General features: G+C 43.4%; 2 protein-coding genes across 8 annotated transcripts in view; both read left to right on the top strand.

Moving 5' to 3' along the window:
- dachs (unconventional myosin-IXb-like dachs) overlaps positions 1 to 19,379 on the top strand; it is a 512,416-nt gene that overhangs the window by 203,177 nt on the left and 289,860 nt on the right. For all 7 annotated transcript variants that reach the window (XM_075883315.1, XM_075883314.1, XM_075883320.1 and 4 more), the window contains one exon: positions 9,891 to 9,997. In XM_075883315.1, the coding sequence (XP_075739430.1) occupies positions 9,891 to 9,997 (107 nt within the window). The remainder of the gene's footprint in view (positions 1 to 9,890; positions 9,998 to 19,379) is intronic.
- LOC142784942 (uncharacterized) lies at positions 17 to 3,083 on the top strand. Its single transcript, XM_075883321.1, has 2 exons — positions 17 to 1,173; positions 3,006 to 3,083. The coding sequence occupies exons 1-2, from the start codon at positions 697 to 699 to the stop codon at positions 3,033 to 3,035; spliced, it is 507 nt and encodes a 168-aa protein (XP_075739436.1). The 5' UTR covers positions 17 to 696; the 3' UTR covers positions 3,036 to 3,083.

Below are 19,379 nucleotides of genomic sequence, written 5' to 3'. Positions count from 1 at the left end.
TTGTTGAATGTGCACACAGTGTGGTGTATTGCATACCTTTATCATGCGGTTGTGTATATATAGGGCAGACTGGCAGGTGCATTAACACGAGGCTAAGAGAGCATATGTCAAGCCTGAAAGGTCGGCCTGTAACCCATTTGGCAATGCATTGCAATGAGTGCGCATGCTCTCCTTGCTTTAGCGACACTACCTTGCTGTATAGGAGTAGAAACAAGACGTCAAGGGAGATAATGGAGGCATATCATATAGACAAGCAGAAAGACAACTGTGTTAGCCACCCTTCAGTAGCTTTACTAACAAAAGAAATCGCGCTCCTGTCTGTCAATCAATGAAACTGTTATCGTTTTTATGTTTTTGTTATCGTTGTCGTAAGTGCGCAGTGCATTGTGTGTTTTTTTAGGTCACCAGGGAGCGCTGTTCCGAGGGTTAAAAAGAGTCAATGTTTTTCGATTAATAAATCAGTTGTTAGATTGCGCCAGTTTGTATTCCTTTCTTTGTCCTTGTTCGCCTGCGCATACATTTTCAGGATGGATAGATTCCAACTAGGCCGAATCGCAGTTTTGCTTCAGTTTATTTCTAGTTCATCCGGCCTTCTTTCTTCATGTCCTAACTTTGACTTATCTAACCCGGCGGTTCTGGTGCCGTTTATCGCGGTCTGCGAATGCAGAGCCCGCAAGCTGAGCTGGTTCCTAAAGAATGCACAGTGCCCTATGGAAGTTCTGCTTGTGTGCGGGTGGTTGCCTCCTTCGGAAGGACATGCGAGAAGAATTCAGCAAGATTCTGCGATCAGAGAGCCGAAGACAGGTTAGGCACTTCAAGGATTGCCTAAGAGTGGTGTGTTCGTCTGTTTCTGATGGGCGTCTAAACGTCAAGGTCTTCCGCGAGTGGTGTAGACAAGCGAACATTTTAACTGAGGCCATGTGGAATGACGTGCGTCGGGGCTTGCCCAGGAAAAAGAGAGATCCGCCGAAGGGAGGCCTTCTACTCCTGGGTGATGCGGTGGTGGAAGAGCGCCAACAAAAGGTCCTGAGGTTGGGACCGAAGTTCTGTGTGGAGCCTAGACTTGACCTTGTGGACAAGCTATCCCTCACAAGAGACATTGCCCGGCAAGTACCCGAAAAGGAAAAAGACAGATGTGTAGTGGAATGTGTGGACGTTGTCGCCAAAGCTTCGGTAAGCACCACGCCTTGCCGTAATGTCGCTCGGGTTGCTAGTTATTTGGTTGAGAACAACTTAAGAGTTGTTCAAGCGGACAAAGAAGGTTTTTTGGTTGTTCTACCGGAGACTATGTATGTAGATAAAGCCTCTGCGGCAATTCAAAAGTGCTTTAAAGAATGTCATGTGAATGTAGAAAGCGTGAAGAGGAAGGCTGTCGAGTTATTAAGGAAATGCAACTTAGAAAAACTTGCGTCGGATGTTGGGAATTCAAAGGGATTGGAATTGAAGGTGTTTTTCACAGCAAAAACCCATAAGCAGGAGGTTCCTTTTAGGCCTATTGTTTCAGAAAAAGGGGCGTGGCAGAAGCTAGTTGCGGGGTATCTGCAAAAGATGTTGAAGTCGTTGAAAGTAAATGACCCTTTTCTGCTGGCTAATTCTGAGGGTCTCACGGGGTTTTTTGCATCAGATAACAGAAAAAACAGTTGGGGTATCAGCATTGACGCTCAGGACTTGTATTACTCGTTGCCGCATGTGCCTTTAATGCATTGTGTCCTAGAGTGCATAACAGAAAATAATGAAGTGACGTTTCGCAACACCTGTGGTATGCCCGTCGAGTCTTTTCTTGAGCTTCTGAGCTTTTATTTAGAGAACACTCACGTGGGGTTCGGGGATAAAACGTTCATCCAGGCGAAGGGGGTATGCATTGGGTCAAAGGTAGCGCCGGTCCTTAGTGACATTTTCATGGGCAGCATAGATAGAGATTTGTCGTTTTGCCTACAAGGTGTAGTCTACAAGGTCTTCAGGTATGTCGATGACTACTTGGTGTTGGGGTGCGATGTGCACAAAGAGGACTTCAGGGTTTCGGTATTGAATGCTTTTAATTCTCTAGGAAAGGGGTTGACATTTACTTCAGAAGTACCGGTTGAAAATAAGCTACAGTTTTTGGATTTGAAGCTGGACTTTTTGTCAGATCATGTGTGTTGGACCTTTTCGCCTAGGGCAGGAAAGCCGCTTATGAGTTTCGCTTCATGTCATTCTAAGCTGGTCAAGAATGGAATTATAACAAATTGTTTTCGGTCTGCATTGGTTAAATCCTGTTTCCATACTGTTCATGCGTCGTTTCATGAACAGGTCTCTAGGCTCCAGGACGAGGGGTACCCATTCTCTGTGATGTTGGCCGTAGGCACTAGGTTATTAAAGAAGCTCAGACGGGAAACGGCGCCATGTTTGGAAACAGGTGGGATGACTGGTTCTAGCTCTAAGGTAGTAGCGGTCCCTTATGTACATAGGCTTTCACATAGATTAAAAAAGGTGGCTGGAAAGTATGATGTGAAAGTAGTGTTTTCGGCCAAAAACAAAATAGGAGGAGTGTGCGCGTTGGTCAACCAGAAATGCGACAGAGGGACCAACGCACATAAGAGATGTAGCATAAGACATAAGCTCAGGTTTGTTGAATGTGCACACAGTGTGGTGTATTGCATACCTTTATCATGCGGTTGTGTATATATAGGGCAGACTGGCAGGTGCATTAACACGAGGCTAAGAGAGCATATGTCAAGCCTGAAAGGTCGGCCTGTAACCCATTTGGCAATGCATTGCAATGAGTGCGCATGCTCTCCTTGCTTTAGCGACACTACCTTGCTGTATAGGAGTAGAAACAAGACGTCAAGGGAGATAATGGAGGCATATCATATAGACAAGCAGAAAGACAACTGTGTTAGCCACCCTTCAGTAGCTTTACTAACAAAAGAAATCGCGCTCCTGTCTGTCAATCAATGAAACTGTTATCGTTTTTATGTTTTTGTTATCGTTGTCGTAAGTGCGCAGTGCATTGTGTGTTTTTTTAGGTCACCAGGGAGCGCTGTTCCGAGGGTTAAAAAGAGTCAATGTTTTTCGATTAATAAATCAGTTGTTAGATTGCGCCAGTTTGTATTCCTTTCTTTGTCCTTGTTCGCCTGCGCATACATTTTCAGGATGGATAGATTCCAACTAGGCCGAATCGCAGTTTTGCTTCTGATTAGTTCACTCTTAATAAACTGGCACAACCCACAATGGAAGAACAGCTATGAAATTTGCGGTGCCTTCCCAATGGTACAAAAATGCTCGGCGCAACGCTGACCCAAGGTCGCTGGCCAAACTGACCGACGTTGTGCATAGGATGGCTGCCTGGGTCTGCCCACATAAGGGGATTGACACTGGCCTCACTTTGGCCGATGTTATGACCACCGATGTAGGGCCGACCTGATTGGCCGATGTTATAACCACCAACGTAGGGCAGACCTGATTGGCCGACCTGACTGAGTGCCAGCCTCTGTAGGGCCACAATTTTCCCGGTGAAAATTAGCACGTGGCCAGCTGGCGGCCACTAAGATGCAGCTCGGGGGGCTTTTAACTTCCTCTTGATTTTCTTTAATTTGCATGTGTACTGTATTGTATACATATGCATGCACACCTACAAACCGGTGCATGAACATACATAAAGTATGATTGAACTCTACTGCCCCCCCCCCCCCCCCCCCACACACAAATAAAATTTTAGGCCATGGCAGTAGCATCAGCCAGTGTAGTTCACACTATGAGCTATAGGAGCATCAATGAAGCTCACCTCACAGTTACATGAACCTAAAAATTTTTTATTTACACAAATTCGTTGCGAAAACACTTATGGCAAATTCTGGATGCTCTCTTTGTGATGCCTTTTTTGATCGGCCACTTTCTTTTGGTTTTAACCAACCATTTTTCGATGACATTGCAGACGTGCTGTATAGATACGCCAACATGATTTACAATGAGACAGCCTGCAAATACAAGAAAAGTCCCAATGATTAGCAAACAAGGCTTTGAAGCACCACTGTAAGATTTCTTAGAAAAGAAGCTAACATGCTTCCAAGCTATAAGTACGACAGGAGGTTAATAGTATATTGAGAGGCTAATTTTTTTCTGAAACCAATTAAACCAACAGACAATCCAACCAAGCAAAACATACGTGAAACTGTTTACTACTTTTTTTTAGCAGCAGTGTAAACATTTTGACCTATGCTGAAAGGAACTAAATAGGTGAAAAAAAAAAAAAAGAGCACCTTTTGTCAGTATGCTTTACAAGCTGTAAGCAATGGAACTCTCAATTCAGTGACACAGCAGGTGCAGCAATATTTTCAATCTAAAAAGGATCAAAACAGCTTTAAAACCTAGTGCTGTAGCCCCACAAAAAAGAGTCCCCAGAAATTATAAATTTAATCCCATCTTTCTGAGTGGTTCATCCAGTAGTCTTTTTCTTTCATTGGTAAACAATCTGCAAGCTAGAAAAAAATGATGCAGGGCGTAGAGAAGCAGAACTACCGAGTGAGAAACGGAGACTTTTACACACTGTTGCGACGAATGTGCATACCAGTGTTTCTTCCAGAAAGTAACATTAACAACGCAAGAGATTGTAGTGAATGAGAGAGACGTGATGATGGCTGAAGTGACCGTGCCTTCGTTGTTGTCACTTTACAAGGTGAAGTAAAAGATGAAACGGGGCTGGGGTGTCCTTTATGGCCGAAATCGCAGCGCATTTTCTTTTTCGCTCGTGCCTCGAGCTCTTAGCATAGCTGCGTGAGCGGTGAGGTACAGACTATGATCATGATGAGCGAGAATGATGCCGCAACAATTTCAAGCAAAACAATTCACGAGACTCGGTAGCTGAAAATCGCCGTGACACAAAGCCGCAACAAAGGAGGATGCCGCCGGCCACTCACCATGATCTCTATGGGGAATCGCACTGGAACCATCGATATTTCTAAATAGTTGGAGTACTTTGCTAGTACGCGGGTAGTGGGCATGCATCAATAATATTCTAAGTGTGAAAAAATGAGAGCTTACCGTGACACTTATGAAGCAAGCATCTTGCATTACGCACACCTGATGCACGCATTTGCTTTCAGTACACTGACAATGGGTAGCGCTGGCACTCACTAACATGCAAAACGTGGGCTTTCATGCAGGTTTTCCCATTTATTTATAGTGGCATTGCAGCAAAATGTTTCCTTTAGATATCTTCAAATCCTGCTCGAAGAACCAACATGCCTGCTATGGGCACTTTTGCTACCATAGCTGTCAAAGCAATGAGGTGCTGCTGTCAGTTATACAATTCTCAACGTTGCGTGCCCGCCGCACTACAATTGGCGCTGTTCGCGACTTTCAAAGCGCCTCCTGTAGGTCCCAAATGAAGTGTACTATATCATTCGTCATTGCGAACATTGTCATCGCTACAAGAGGCTCAGAAAAGCCTCCACGAAAGGCTTGAGGGAGTAAAACTGACGTCGTCGATAGCTATCAGTGCTCCGCTGGCTGGTCTCACGTAGTGATCGTAACAGCAGACATTTATTTGTGAGTGGAGCGTCTACTGTGCAATAGCAGTGCAGATGAAGAACCACCAGATGGCCAAAATTTTCGGAGCCCTTCACGTCGTGAAGTGTAGAAACTTGGCCATATATTGCTAGTGTTCTTAGGCATGTTGGAAGCATGCTCTGGGCATCATATTGAATCACAGAGTGCGTCACCTGTAGTTCGTGGGTAGTGTAAATAGCGTAAAACCGGTAAAACGATGCCCCGCAAAGCACTAAATTATCTACGCATGAGTAATCAAAGCTCCGAAAACTGGTCGGCTTGCTTCTAGCTGTGAATCGGGCAATGTTCGACAAAAATGTAGTTCAGCTTGGTCCAAAGTAATAAAGAGCGTAAATGTATTTTCACAAAATAAGTGTTGCTCACTATGTGTAATGCAAAAGTTTTGGGCGCAGATAGACAAATTATAAAGATGCAGGGACGCTTTGCGCAGACATGGTGGTCAGCAAAACCAGCATAAATATCGCAAAATTCTGCCTTACCATTCGCAAATAGTCTATCATTGAAGCAAATATACCCGAAGTGTCAGCCAACAGCATCATTTACTGTGAACCAGCATGTTTTCCAAGAAAGCAAAATGAGACAGTAGGTGGGAAGTGGACAGCTGTTGCTCAGAGGGACATTCTAATGAAGGTTTGTTAGCCATGTGTCTCTCATGATGCATGCTTACATAGTGCTTTTTTTTGTCATCATCTAAAAAGAACACTCTAGGGTGCATACTTGAGAGGGACTATTTGCCTGCATCTGTCTGGCTGACTGACTACACTACTTTTGTTCAGCACGAACGACATCAGAAGTTTCAAAAAGTGCATTGCTAGTGAGCTTGTTTCTCAAAGACCAACTTGCATTTCAAACTTGAAATTTGGCTAATAGCGTTATCTTGAGCTGGACTGCCTATAAATTGTTCTTGAGGTGTGCAAAATTTCGTAGCAGTTTGCCTTGAAAACCACATCTGTCCTATTACCTCTTTGTACACTCAGCCTTCTTCATTCAGCTCTGAAAGGTAAATTTCGATGTTGCATCAGTTTTATTACTTAAAGCTTCCCTAGTGAGCTTTAAATGAAACATATTGGTATTTAAGGGCATAAAACAGAGAACATGTAAGAGACAGATTTTCCAACCGAGAGCTCTTGTACTAACACATCAGAACAAACTCGCCAAAATATCTGCGCTTTGAAATGAAACACTCATATATTGTATATAGCAGTGCTACAGTGTCCGGTATTTAGGATTGTAGAACAGACTTTATTATGGTGGAAAATAACGAGAAAAAATTAACGAATACACGTCAAAACAATGCAGCTATGGTACTATCAATGCTTATCTATGGTACTATCAATGCATCTATGGTACTATCAATGCTGAGTAGAAATTTTTTATGTGCACTTTATGCCATCAATTATATTATCATCCTAAAGTCTTTTTAGAAAGTGATTGCAAAGTTCTGTTTTTGTATGGGTTATTTTTTACAATAAGATTGTTTTGTCACTTTAAGTAGGTTTTTCAACATGTTGCTACAGTTTTTTCATACCTTAGTCTCCGACTTACATTAAATGGCTGTTTTCTTTTTTATTTTTGTTTTCCTGTAGAGATCGTTCATCTTGTGCATACTAGTATGAAAACCTTAATTTAATCAGTGGTTAGGTAGAATATCAAATATTGTATGTCTTTTAACAGTTTCAGTGCTTGCATGCTTTGCTTTAAGAAATAAGGAATATGAATTTTGTACTACTTCAGGATTATGCAAATTGCAGTACAGCCAGTGCCATGAATTGTGTTGATAAACTTATCTAGACTGAAGAGTGAAATAAAATTAAACATGTTATTGCGAGATAGATTTGCAATGAAAGTTTCAAATACGAGAAGGTGATCAGTGCTAAGTGCATCTTGTGCGTTTGGTGTTGATGTCTTGAAACATGGTCAACAACAATATCAGCTTCACTGTGCAAAAACTGACTGTGAAATTAGAAGTGCAAGCCCAAAAACAAAAAAAAAAGTGATTATATGCTGTGGTGGTAGACGTTTCGGGCGGTATCAATATCGCCAGTGGCGGCGTGTCAGTGCTTGCCTGTTCGGCGGTGGCGCGTCGACAGCGGGGAGCTCATCGGATTGGCGCGACTTGAAGTGAGGGTGGGCTGTAGATTGAAGAGTTGTTCAAGATAAAAGTTTGTCCTTAGAATTAGAAAAAAAATCTGTTTCCCCAAAAGTGTGAAACAGCTAACGTGATAGCAACATTTTTTAATGTTATTTATTTATAAATACTGCTGTGCCACTTCTTGAGACAGTACATTTAAATACAAATGCTCAGCACCCTGAAAAAGATTCTTTTAAAAAAAATATGTGTTTGCGCAATTTTTTTTAAACTGCTCAGCACTGAGTCTGCACAGAGACTCATCAAGCTCATTTCATAAATCCACATTCTGCAGGGGGAAGGGGACGAAAACAATTCACATTATATCTAAGGTGCACAATATTTAGAGGATCGGATTACTGGATGCGGTGTGCAGAAGATGGAAGGAAGCATATGGTTGCTAGAACACTCGAAGCGGTGTGAACTATCCTAGGCAGGATAATGGCACAATGGCAAGTGCACCGATGTTTGTACATGCACATGCTAAGTAGGCGAGAAACACTGGTCATAGCGGCAAAATAAAAACCTGATTGCTTTTTTTAAATAGATTTTCACATAGCTATGTCGTGTCTGTGGTGAGGTGACCAAACAACCAACACACATTTGAGCCTGGACAGTCTTATGTGCTGTCAGTCCGCATTCTTTTGTCGAGTCACTTAACATGCGTCGCAGATACCAATGTTTTTGAAGAGCTTGTTCCATATTGTTTAGACGCGCGTGTGCCATTTTAAGTTTGTTACAAGGCTTTCACCAATCCATTTAAACTTGTAACCTATAGCAGGTTTAGACTGTCATTAGTGTATGTAAAATGAAGAGGCTGTCTCTTATTCCTTTAGTTTCTAATTACAGTCTTTTTGAAGTTCCGTGTTTCACTCCAGTTACACAAGGATGAAAAAAAAAACACTGCAGTAGACTGGCTATAATTCAAACTCTGATAGTTTAAACTTTCGGGTAATGCAAGAGCTTCAGGAAATTGGTGTTGTATTGGGTAAGCTGTTTCATAGAATCCATTGCTGATGAGAACTAGAAATTACAACCACAGCTATGGCAAATGGGTCTTTGTACAGGCTCAGTCTGCTGTGCATAGCTGCTAAGGTCATTTCTCACCATATTGTCTGACTTCTCCAGAAGCATGAACTGAATTATGTTGGGCAATGTTACCAGACAGCGAAACGACCTGCTCATGTGTCGAATGCACTTTTTTTAAAGTGTTAGTGCAGGCAGTAAACTGAAATGCGTTGCTTGAATCTAGAGTTTATACTGTGTTCACTCATCGTACTAGAGAATTTGCACGAAATGCCTTATGCCAGAGCCTCTGGCAAGCAGCCGCAACAATATCATTTCAGCTAATATGATGACAATGTTTTTATTCGGGAACTCATGTATGCGTAGATCGTGTGGTAAGATAGGTCTATTGTTTAGAGGGGCTACCTGTTTCTATAAACAATGTCAGCTCCTCTCGTGAAAAAGCCAACCGTGCAGTGCGGGCTATATGCAACGTATGGTCTTGCACTGGACTGCATGTGTCACTAATAGAATCAAGCCTCAACTAAACAATCGCATGGCCCCAGAAAACGTGGGAGCTTGACACAACTAGCTGTTCTTGAATGCTGTTTGTACAAATATAGTCTCGTTAAAAAGTTTAGGGATTTCGGCATATAGCGATTTACGAGTGCCATCAGAAAAATTCGGAGGGTAGAGCAGTGACTTTGTGTGTGTGTGTGTGTATACATGCATGGGTTGAAAATTTTCTGAACAAGTTTAAAGCTTCCAACCCACTGCCCCCACTTCTGCGGATTGTGGACTCAATTATGTAGAGTACCTTTCGTCAGTGACGTAATTGTTCAACCCGTCATGGTGGCCTAGTGGCTAAGGCACTCAGCAGTGCTGACCTGCAGGTCGCGGGATTGAATCCTTGCCACGGTGGCCATGTTTTTGATAGAGGCGAAAATGCTTGAGGTCAGTGTGCCTAGATTTAGATGCATGTTCAAGAACCCCCGGTGGTATAAGTTTTTGGAGCTCTCTATTACAGCATCTCTCATAATCATATGGTGATTTTGGGGCATTACACTCCAAGGATTATTATGATGCGCTTGTTCTGCTTTTTGTTAAAGTAATTCGCTCTGTCTCCTGCCAATCGTGTTCTTAGAAGTAAACTTGCCTTGCTTGAAACTATGCAGGTTTCTTTCTTGAATGCATTTTTTGCAATATGCAGGAAAGCTGCACCTTGACGGGTACTCTGTGCAGAACCTGCGCTACCTGAATAGAGGTGACGTCAGCCAGAACGAGGCACAGGACGCCACACGTTTTGAAGCCTGGAAGGTGAGAGCCGTCATGTACGAGCGAGCTACCACTTTTGCCAATATAGCCCATTCATCTTGACTCTTCAGATCACACTTGAGTGAATTTGAACAAATTGTTGCTTATCAAATCAAATCAAATAATTTTTATTTTCCCAGAAGGTACTGGAGAGGTTCGCCAGCTAAAGGCTGTTTCTGGACAGCTTGATGAGGCGAGTGAGCCCTTTACTAGGCAGTTGGGAGAATGACATGGTCTACAGAGGTGTCCAATGCACCAGTGGTCACAACATATTGTTGCAAATGTATTTATTACTTTACAGTAGAAAAATAGTTCAGAATTGAAGATGGTGGCTGTTGTATGTTTCAAACACCAACACATCGTCATCCTCTTCTTCGGACAACCCCTCATAAAGATAGCCGCGACCCTGCCATATCGACCTCTGGCTACAAAAAGCGCCGATCCAGCGCTTGTTAGCAGGTTTTGAACGAAAAGTACGGCTTTAGGCGAGTGACGAGGACAATGTCTGAAGATGCTTATTTTATTTTATTTTATTTAGTACATACTGCGAACTATAAATGGTCCAAGCAGGAAGGGCACATTACATACAAAAAAAAACAGAAATAACATGCACCATACATAATGCAATTCATTCTACTTAATTCACAATGAATGGGGATCACATAATTTGTTCCAATCAGACACTGTCCGTGGAAAGAAAGAATACATAAAGACATCAGTTCTCGCGAAATATTGGGTAAGCAAATTGGGATGGTGATGTCGGGTTTGCTTAGTTGATAGGAAAGATAGATATGGTGATGGATCAATGGCGAGTTTATTGTTAAGTAACAAGAAAAGGAAATCAAGCCGTTGTTTGAGTCTGCGCGAAGCAAGTGGCTGAATGTCATTTGCAGTCATTAGTGCAGAGGGTGAATCAGATGGTAAGTATTTGTTGTATATAAAACGAACTGCTTTCCTTTGAACCCGCTCAATTTTATCAATATTAAACTTAGTGTAAGGATCCCATACTGTGCTGGCATATTCTAATTTAGGTCTTACAAAATAAAAATGACTAAGAAGCTTTACATTTGGAGGGCAGTTACGCAGTTTATGTCTTAAATAGCCGAGTTTTCGGAGGGCAGCTGAACATACGTTGTCTATGTGGTCGTTCCAGGATAAATTGTTAGTTATGGTCAAGCCCAAATATTTATAGCTAGTGACCTCTCTCAGGGATGACGGCCCTAGTTTGTAGATATAGTATAACGGATTTTTTTGACGTGTCAGACGCATACACACACTTTTGTCTACGTTGAGGGTCATTCCCCGTTCATTGCACCACCGATCTATATTGGAAAGATTTGTGTTAAGTTCGTTTTGATCATGAACAGAGTAAATATCACGAAACAAAACACAATCATCAGCAAATAATCTAGTTTGTACTGTAGGTGTTATGACATTGACAATATCATTGATATAAATGAGAAAAAGCAATGGCCCCATATACTTCCCTGAGGCACACCTGATGAGACATGAAGAGATGGTAAATGGTGGTCATTAATGGCAACAAACTGTGACCGGTTAGTAAGATATTCGGCAATCCAGTTTACGGGAATGTCTGGAAGGCCAATCCGCTTAAGTTTTTGAATCAGTTTATCGTGAGGTAGTCTGTCAAGCGCTTTACTGAAATCTAAGAAAATTATGTCAGTTTGCCTATTGTTATCAAGATTTAGTGCAAATGAGTGGATTACTGTAACTGATTGCGTTACTGTTGAATATACCTTTCTAAACCCGTGTTGAAATTGTGTCAAAATAGAATGTTGGTCCAAAAAATTTACTATTTGGGGGGCATCACATCACATCACATCACTTTAATACCTTAAAGACCCCCAAGGGGGTATTACATAAGGGGTGGGTTACAGGTAAATGTACACAGGTTTTCAAATGGAAATTTGCGTGGTGACCATCTCTTTAAATGTTGATGGACACGTGATGGCTGGAACGTCACAGGGAAGGCCATTCCAGTCCACTGCTACACGGGGGAAAAAAAAGGCAGAAAAAGTAGTAGTGCGAGCATGTGGACGGGCAATTTGAAACGCGTGGGCAGTGCGGTGAGATATGCGCGTCGGTGGGACGATGTAGGGTGCTTGATTAAGAGGGCTGTGAAAGAACTTGTGTAGCAAACAAAGGCTGGTAATGCGACGGCGCACTGAAAGATTCGAAAGACCAGTTTCACGTTTAAGGGATGATATGCTTAGCATGGCAATAATACGTTCAATTAATTTACAGCAGGATGACGTTAGAGATATAGGACGATAATTTTGAGGAGAAAGACGGTTCCCTTTTTTAAATACGGGATTAATGCGAGCGGCCTTCCAGTCACCTGGTAGCTTTGATGACAACAATGAAACACAAAAAATTTTATACAGGAATTTTACGAAATGTTCAGCATATCTATTTAGAAACATATTTGGCAGATCATCCGGTCCACACGATGTTTCGGACTTAAGGTTTAAAAGCATCGCGAATATGCCAGAGTAAGACACAAAAGATGCTTCAGATGGATAGAAAACTTTACCGCTTGGTACCTATGTACTAGAACCAGAAAACTCACTTTGAAAATATGTATTAAAATGCTCAGCCACCGCTTTCTGGTCATTAACAATCACGCCCTCAATTTCTATTTCTGTCATGGGTTTCTTTTTGTCGGCAATATAATTCCAGAATTTACTTGGGTCATTTTTTATGAAATTTGGCAGCAATGTCATAAAGTAGCGATCTTTAGAGGAGCGTACGGCCCGTGCAAGGCTGACCTTGAGGGTTGAAAGAGCACTAGTCTGCTCTTGCTTTTTCCATAATCGCTTTATTTTTCGCTTTAGTTGAATAATATTGTGCGTAATCCAAGGAGTTTGTTTGTGAACCTTCTTACGTTTATTCGGAATAAAGTTGTCTATGCAATGGTGACACATTGCTTTAAATCGGTTCCACATTGTTCCGACATCTTCAGCATCAAATACGGCAAAACACGATTCCATGTAGTCTATCACAGATACGTCATCTGCTCGTGAGTAATCTTTGAAACAATGAACCAATGATTTTTTATCGCTCGTGCATCTGGTAAAGGGAACGGATATACTAACCAAATTGTGATCAGACAGGCCCTGTTCCACGGAAACAGTGTGCTGCTCTAGTTCACGGCTTATAAATACCAAATCAAGAATGGAACTACTGGACCCATGCACACGGGTTGGCTCTTTCACAACTTGCATCAGGTTATGAGTAAGCATGACGTCAAACAAAGCCTCCATCTTTTTTTTGTACAAGGGCCCCGTCGTAAAGCGTTCCCAGTCAACAGAAGGTAGGTTAAAATCACCAGCTAATAAAATTTTCTGGTTGCTAAACTGGGACATATGTTCATGTAATTTTGCCATACATTCAAACGTAGTCTCAGGGGGTCTGTATGCGGCATATAAAATAAAACTATGGCTCCAACAAGACATTCTGATGCATACACACTCTAGTTCATCGACACTCGCGATAATTGTAGCCTGTATTGTGTCTTTCACAAGGACGGCTATTCCACCACCACTTGTAGCTCCACGGCACAGGCAGTTGCTTGGCCACGACGCAGGCTGTCCCAGGGCGTTGATACTCGCAGATCAGGCACGCGCCAGATAGGAGCATTGCAGGCATGCGCAGATGTCGTTTCGCAGCTCCCTGAGCACCCGGCACGAACTGGCGGCAGAAGGTTGATGATTTGGAGAAGAAACACGAATGGATTACGGACGGTCCTCATGCTGGTACAGTCGCCACACCAGATCAGATATTGAGGGCACCGAAGGGTTTAGAGGGGCTACATTATAGGTAACATCAGTTACCTGCCGTAGCACATGGTAAGGCCTGAAGTACTTGGGTAAAAGCTTTTTGGCTAAGCAAACATGCCGCGAGGCATTCATAGAAGAAAGAGGTCACCCAGATTAAAGCAGACGTTCCGGTGGTGGCTGTCATAACTATGTTTCTGACAGAGCGTGTCAGAAACATAGACACAGAGCTATGTCTGAAAGGCATCGATTGACAATCTTATGGGCCTTCTCAGCTGTGCTAACAGTGTGGCGAGCATATGCTGTGGACAGGTGGCCAGGGTTGGTTACAAGCGTGTCGATCGACGCACCACAGCGATGTTGGTTCTCTTCTGAACAGAAGGCAAAAGGGAGAATATCCAGAAGTGTCCTGGCACGAGCTATTGTAAGCGAAAGTGACAAATGGTAGAGCAATGTCCCAGTCATGATGATTTGTTGGGAAGGACATGGTGAGCATATCAGTGAGCGTATGATTCAAACGTTCTGTGAGGTCATTCTTTTGGGGATGATAGGCATCATAGGCTTGTGCTTGGTTGCACAAGAACGAAGTAGGTTGTCGATTATCTTAGATAAAAAGTAGGGACTGCGGTCGGTGACCAGTTGACGAGAAGCACCGTGATGTAAGATGACGTCTTGAATCATAGAGTCCGCGACGTCTTTAGCACAGCTGCTTGGTAGAGGTCTCGTTATGGCAAAATGGGTCCAATATATAGTAGCGATGACGACCCACCTAGTATCGTTGTCAGATAAAGGGAAAGGGCCCAGCAGGTCGAGGCCGGCATGAAAGAAAGGCTCGGTAGGTATGTCAATTCGTTATAGGAGCTCGACGGGGTGTACAGTTGGCCTTTTGCGGCATTGGCACAACTTTAAAGAAGAAAATTGGCGGTATAAAACGCTGTGTATGACGACGAACATTCGAAGAGAACTGTCCGTTGAGCCAGTATTCAGGGGGCTGAATAGATCTCGTAGGGAAGTGTCACGATGTTGCTCACTGCCCATGTTGCTGCAAGCGGAGAGCGAAGATGTACAGATGGACGCATAGTATGTTACCTGATTTGGAGCGTCACGGGGTACCTTAGAGTTGCCACCCTTCCCAGAAAAAAAAAAAAGAAAAGCCGGCCCGCCAGTGGGGGTCACGAAGTTGAGGTTGTGTGGAAAATAAACAAAGTCAATGTTAAATCTTTGACATGCGATGACATTTATTGTACCCGCCTTCAACATCAACGTAATATGTCCGCACACATACAAACACAGCACTGAGCGAATCAATTAGTCTCTGGTGGCAAGTGCATAACTATCATGAGTCTTACAATGTTTGCACTCAAAATGAGTGTTAATTTATTATGTATGCTGAACAAAATATTTGCCGCCGAAGTTTTCAGCCAAACTAAAAAAGTGGGGGCTGAAATCCATAAACAGAACCTTTATTTCAGACAGAAACTTACAGAAAATGATTAATTTAATGCGTTTTTCACAAACCGCCGCGCCTTCCTCGAAGGCGCGGCGGTTTGTGAACTTCCTCGAACAACTTCCTCGAACAGCCGTGGCTAGAACAGGCGTGCCAACAATGCCATTTCGCCGCCTGTGTCTCTCAACCCACTCAGCCCCCACTACGATTCCTAAATCCACTACGAGCGGCACCTGCAGCAAACAATGTTCTCAGGTGGTATAAAGCCCCTAAAGACGGCGTAACATCTCATAGTTTTTGTGGAAGAAGGAGAGTGGGATATAGAGTAGAGGTAGAGAAAGAAAGGTAACAGACACTAACATGTGCACCTTTCAGCCGCAATGCTCGTGCTGGCTTACAGCTGCCGCACGCAAGCAAAAATACGGCCACTGTTCAAAAACATGTGTAATGAAGTCTGTTTATCGGCATAGTCGTGTCTTTCTAATAGGATTTTGATGTTTTCATCATTTTTTCTGAGCTGTTCAGTGCTCCTTTAAAAAGTACACAATTCATGTATACCTACACGTGAAATAATGTGCAATACACTCACAACGCATAAAAAGAAATAGAGAAATCCTATGCGCTCACCTTCTCCTATTCGCTGAACTTGAATATGTACTTAGAATTGGACTTAGCTTCTCGGATGAGCTTCTTGTTTTCTCTCGCCATCATTATAAATTCTTCACAGCTGTACACCAAATTATACCGCACACAATGTTCCGCTTTAACCATTAGGAAGCTTAGCTGGCTTCTTTCATCCGTCTACAACTTTCCTGTCACGCTTAAGATGCGTTCCACACACGCATTGCTGCAGGGAATAGAGTAGACATGCTTCATTAGGTTCTGCAGGAAGGGGCACTTTACATCTTTTAAGAATTTCAGCCACATCGAGCTTGATTTCTCCTCACATTTTACAAGTTCACGCAGAGCATCCTTCAAAAGACAAAGCTCTGAGTAGAGTTCCTCCCCTTTTTCTTTAAAGTCAATGCCAAAAAGGTTGGTTGCATTTATTACCATCAATAGAGTAGGCGGACCTCCAGATCCGCGCAGATCCGATTCAGCGAGTATCTTAAACGGGGAGTTCTTGAAGTCAAACCGGTTTTTGAGGTACGCAAGGGCCCTGTCATAGACATTCACAAAGTCCAGTTTTGCAACTTGTCCACATAAAAGGATTTCGAATCCCAGATTAGCCTTGACACCGAAGAACATATCATCCCTTCAATTAATCATCTGTTTCCTGAGCTTAGTGATTACAGCCTAAATTTCTGTCGTCTCAAAGTGACTTTTCAAGGGTGAGAATTGCTAAATAGAACATTGCAAGGAATGAGTGCATGAAGTGAATGTATCACTCTGGAAGCGTGACACTCTCTGAAAGTCCATCGACTTGGTTGCCTATAAATCTCCAGATTATTTTTTCGCACTCCTCCTCTCCTCGACACAGAAACTATGACTTGATGGGTGTCCAGTTCTTAGTTAATCTGTCTAAGGATGTTAACCAGTGGACCAAAATGTGACACAACGCTTTGCTATATTTCTGATCACAAAATTCAAAGAATGTTGTCAATTCCTCTACACATTTCAAGCTAGAAGAAAATTCTTTGAATATCATTAGTACAAGAGTTTCAATGTCAATTTTTAAAGACTTGAGTGGGTGCTTGGCAGAGTTATGCACAACATGGCAATTGCAATTGGCCTTCAACAAAGTCGGCTAATCTTTCTGCATCTTCTGCAAAACTGAGTTATGTTTCTCATAATTCACAGAAGCATTATTCACGCTGTCTGCTGCAGCTCGCTCCAAAGAAAGGCCTACCTTCTCCAAACTTACTGCCAAAAGTTCGCAGATGCTGCCGGAAGTCTCGTCCACCTGCTCACAAAGTCGATAAGAGCATCAGTTATTTCGGCACCACTCACATTGTAGAAACGCACTGCATTGGGAAGAAGTTTTCCGTTTCCCTTGTTGGAAGCGTCAGTAAAGAAAGCAAGCGGAAGGTTGCGGCCTGCTGGGCGAAGTTTTTGGACTATGCACTCCACTGCGTAAGGCGCCAGTACATGTTTCTCGAGGTGTTCCAGCTTTGTTCTTCCGAGTCCCATTCTGGAAGCAATGTCTGAATCCGAGAAGACTTTTCGTGCCAACTTGCTGCCATAGTTCATTGACAAGTAACTGTAGTTGTGCTTGATTCCATGGAATATGGTGCCCAGCTCCATAGCAGTCACATTATCTTCTGCACTAGAAATGGCTGGAAAAAAGAACTTTTTGACTCTTCTGTTTGTTTCTCTTCTCTTCTGTTTGTTTCTGCATTGATGCATGATGCTTCACAGCGCTGACGCCATCAAATTTAACGGTAGACGCACTTGCCTAGAGTTAAATTTGATGGCGTCGATTTGATTAACCGTAGACACTCGGGTTGAGATCTCCACTTTTTCCGGAACGTGCACTGATGCATTTTTTGCTTTTTCAAAGGCAAAGAATTCGTGCTCATGATGCAAGCAAAGGAAGCACGTAACTAACTACTGATACTGATTTCCGCTCCGTTCCAACGATCAGTGGGCTTGAAGGGTTCTTGCTTTGAGCTTTTATGGGTACATGGTAGAAAGTGGTTTTCTTTAGTCCTATTGGGAGCACGGCACAGGGTCTTGGGGAAGGGGAAGGGGGATGCGTGCAAAGCTTGCCGTGACTCTTCGCAAGCCCTGGCAGGAAAGAGAGGGCGATGTCCCCGTAGAGGGGTTGGCGTTTCCTGTTACCGCTGAATGTGCCAGGATTCGAGGAGGAGCCGCTGGCAAGGTTTCCTTTCTTTTGCCAGAATCATCGCGTCCTCGATACAAATATGGTGGTCAAACCGCTCGCAGTGTTCTGCTACTGCGCTTCATTGTCGGTTCAACTGACAGAGGTTTTTTTTGTGCTGCCGCATTCTTTTGTGGAAGTTCTTGGTTTCCCCAATGTAGGAAATGGGGCAGTCGGCGCGATCCAGTACACGACGCCCTGAGCTTTTTCCTCAGGTGCGCGATCTTTGGACCGAGGAATTAAGCTGTCGATGGTGGTGGGTGGCTTGTGGGCTATGTCAACCCCTGCGTTTCTCAGTATTTGCGGCGACTCAGGTCCCCTGTCTTTTCTCTTCCCCCGTCCTTTGTTTCAACCTGTGCAGTCAGTCCCCGACCACGCAGGTGAAATTTCTCAGTCAAGAGGTGCAGCGAACACGGAGACGAGTAAAAATAAAAATATTTGGGATACAGTGAGCGAAAAACCAGCCAATGACAGCCGGTCCCTTGCCTAAAAAACCAGCCTGGCCGGTCCAATACTGGGCAGGTGGCTACCGTAGGGCACCTAGAGGGGCAGTCAGCGTCTTGGTGTAAACCACTGTGTACGTGAATTCCTGGAGGCGCAGAGCCCAATGAGCAAGGTGTGAATTCTTTCTCTCTCGTTTGCCGCCTTTCAATATATATATATGTGACGTATGAAGCGGTGGTTAGGAGAAGTAGATGAGAAAGAAGAAGTCAGAGATGGAATTAACATGGCGTATGAGCCAGGCCACAGCTCCGAGTCATCATAGCGTCACACAAGTCGACAGGATGAAGACCTCGCAACCACTTCATCGCCCGGCCATCATCATCGAAGACCTCAGTGAGACGCAGTGACCAAACGCGGACCACCAAGACCACCAAGCATCATGACAGCAGCATCAGAAGACCTTCCCATTCCTAAGTACACCGGAGCAGCGGACGATGGACCCGTGCAGGACTGGTTCTACTTGTACGAGCTCCACGCTACCGCTGCATCTTGGTCGGAACGGGAGATGGTTACGAACTTCAGCGACTACGTCACCGGTGAGGCATTTAAATTTTACCTTATTCACATATTCAGGAACGACGAGTCATGGCAAAAAATCAAAGAGGAGATGATTACCCGTTTTAATGACTATGACCAAGACTTACTCATTGCCAACCATCTAGAGACTACTGCACACTATCGTCAATTTCCCAAGCAGTCCTCAAGCATTCGAAAGTCCAGCGCGAATCGACAAGTGCCTCAAGACGAAGTGGCACATGCGTTTACTTACAGAAGGCCATGCATACATTGGGAAAAACCTAACCGTCAAGCGCGTCT

Source organism: Rhipicephalus microplus, unplaced genomic scaffold (genome assembly GCF_043290135.1).
Source record: "Rhipicephalus microplus isolate Deutch F79 unplaced genomic scaffold, USDA_Rmic scaffold_16, whole genome shotgun sequence".
NCBI classification, from domain to species: Eukaryota; Metazoa; Arthropoda; class Arachnida; order Ixodida; family Ixodidae; genus Rhipicephalus; species Rhipicephalus microplus.
This window is presented reverse-complemented; position numbering and strand designations above follow the sequence as displayed.

Bases quoted from the DNA above. Each gene is read 5' to 3' on its own strand.
- LOC142784942 (XM_075883321.1), top strand. From the start codon at position 697: ATGCACAGTGCCCTATGGAAGTTCTGCTTGTGTGCGGGTGGTTGCCTC. The intron at 1,174-3,005 runs GTAAGCACCACG...GTGTTTTTTTAG, and splicing joins ACGTTGTCGCCAAAGCTTCG to GTCACCAGGGAGCGCTGTTC.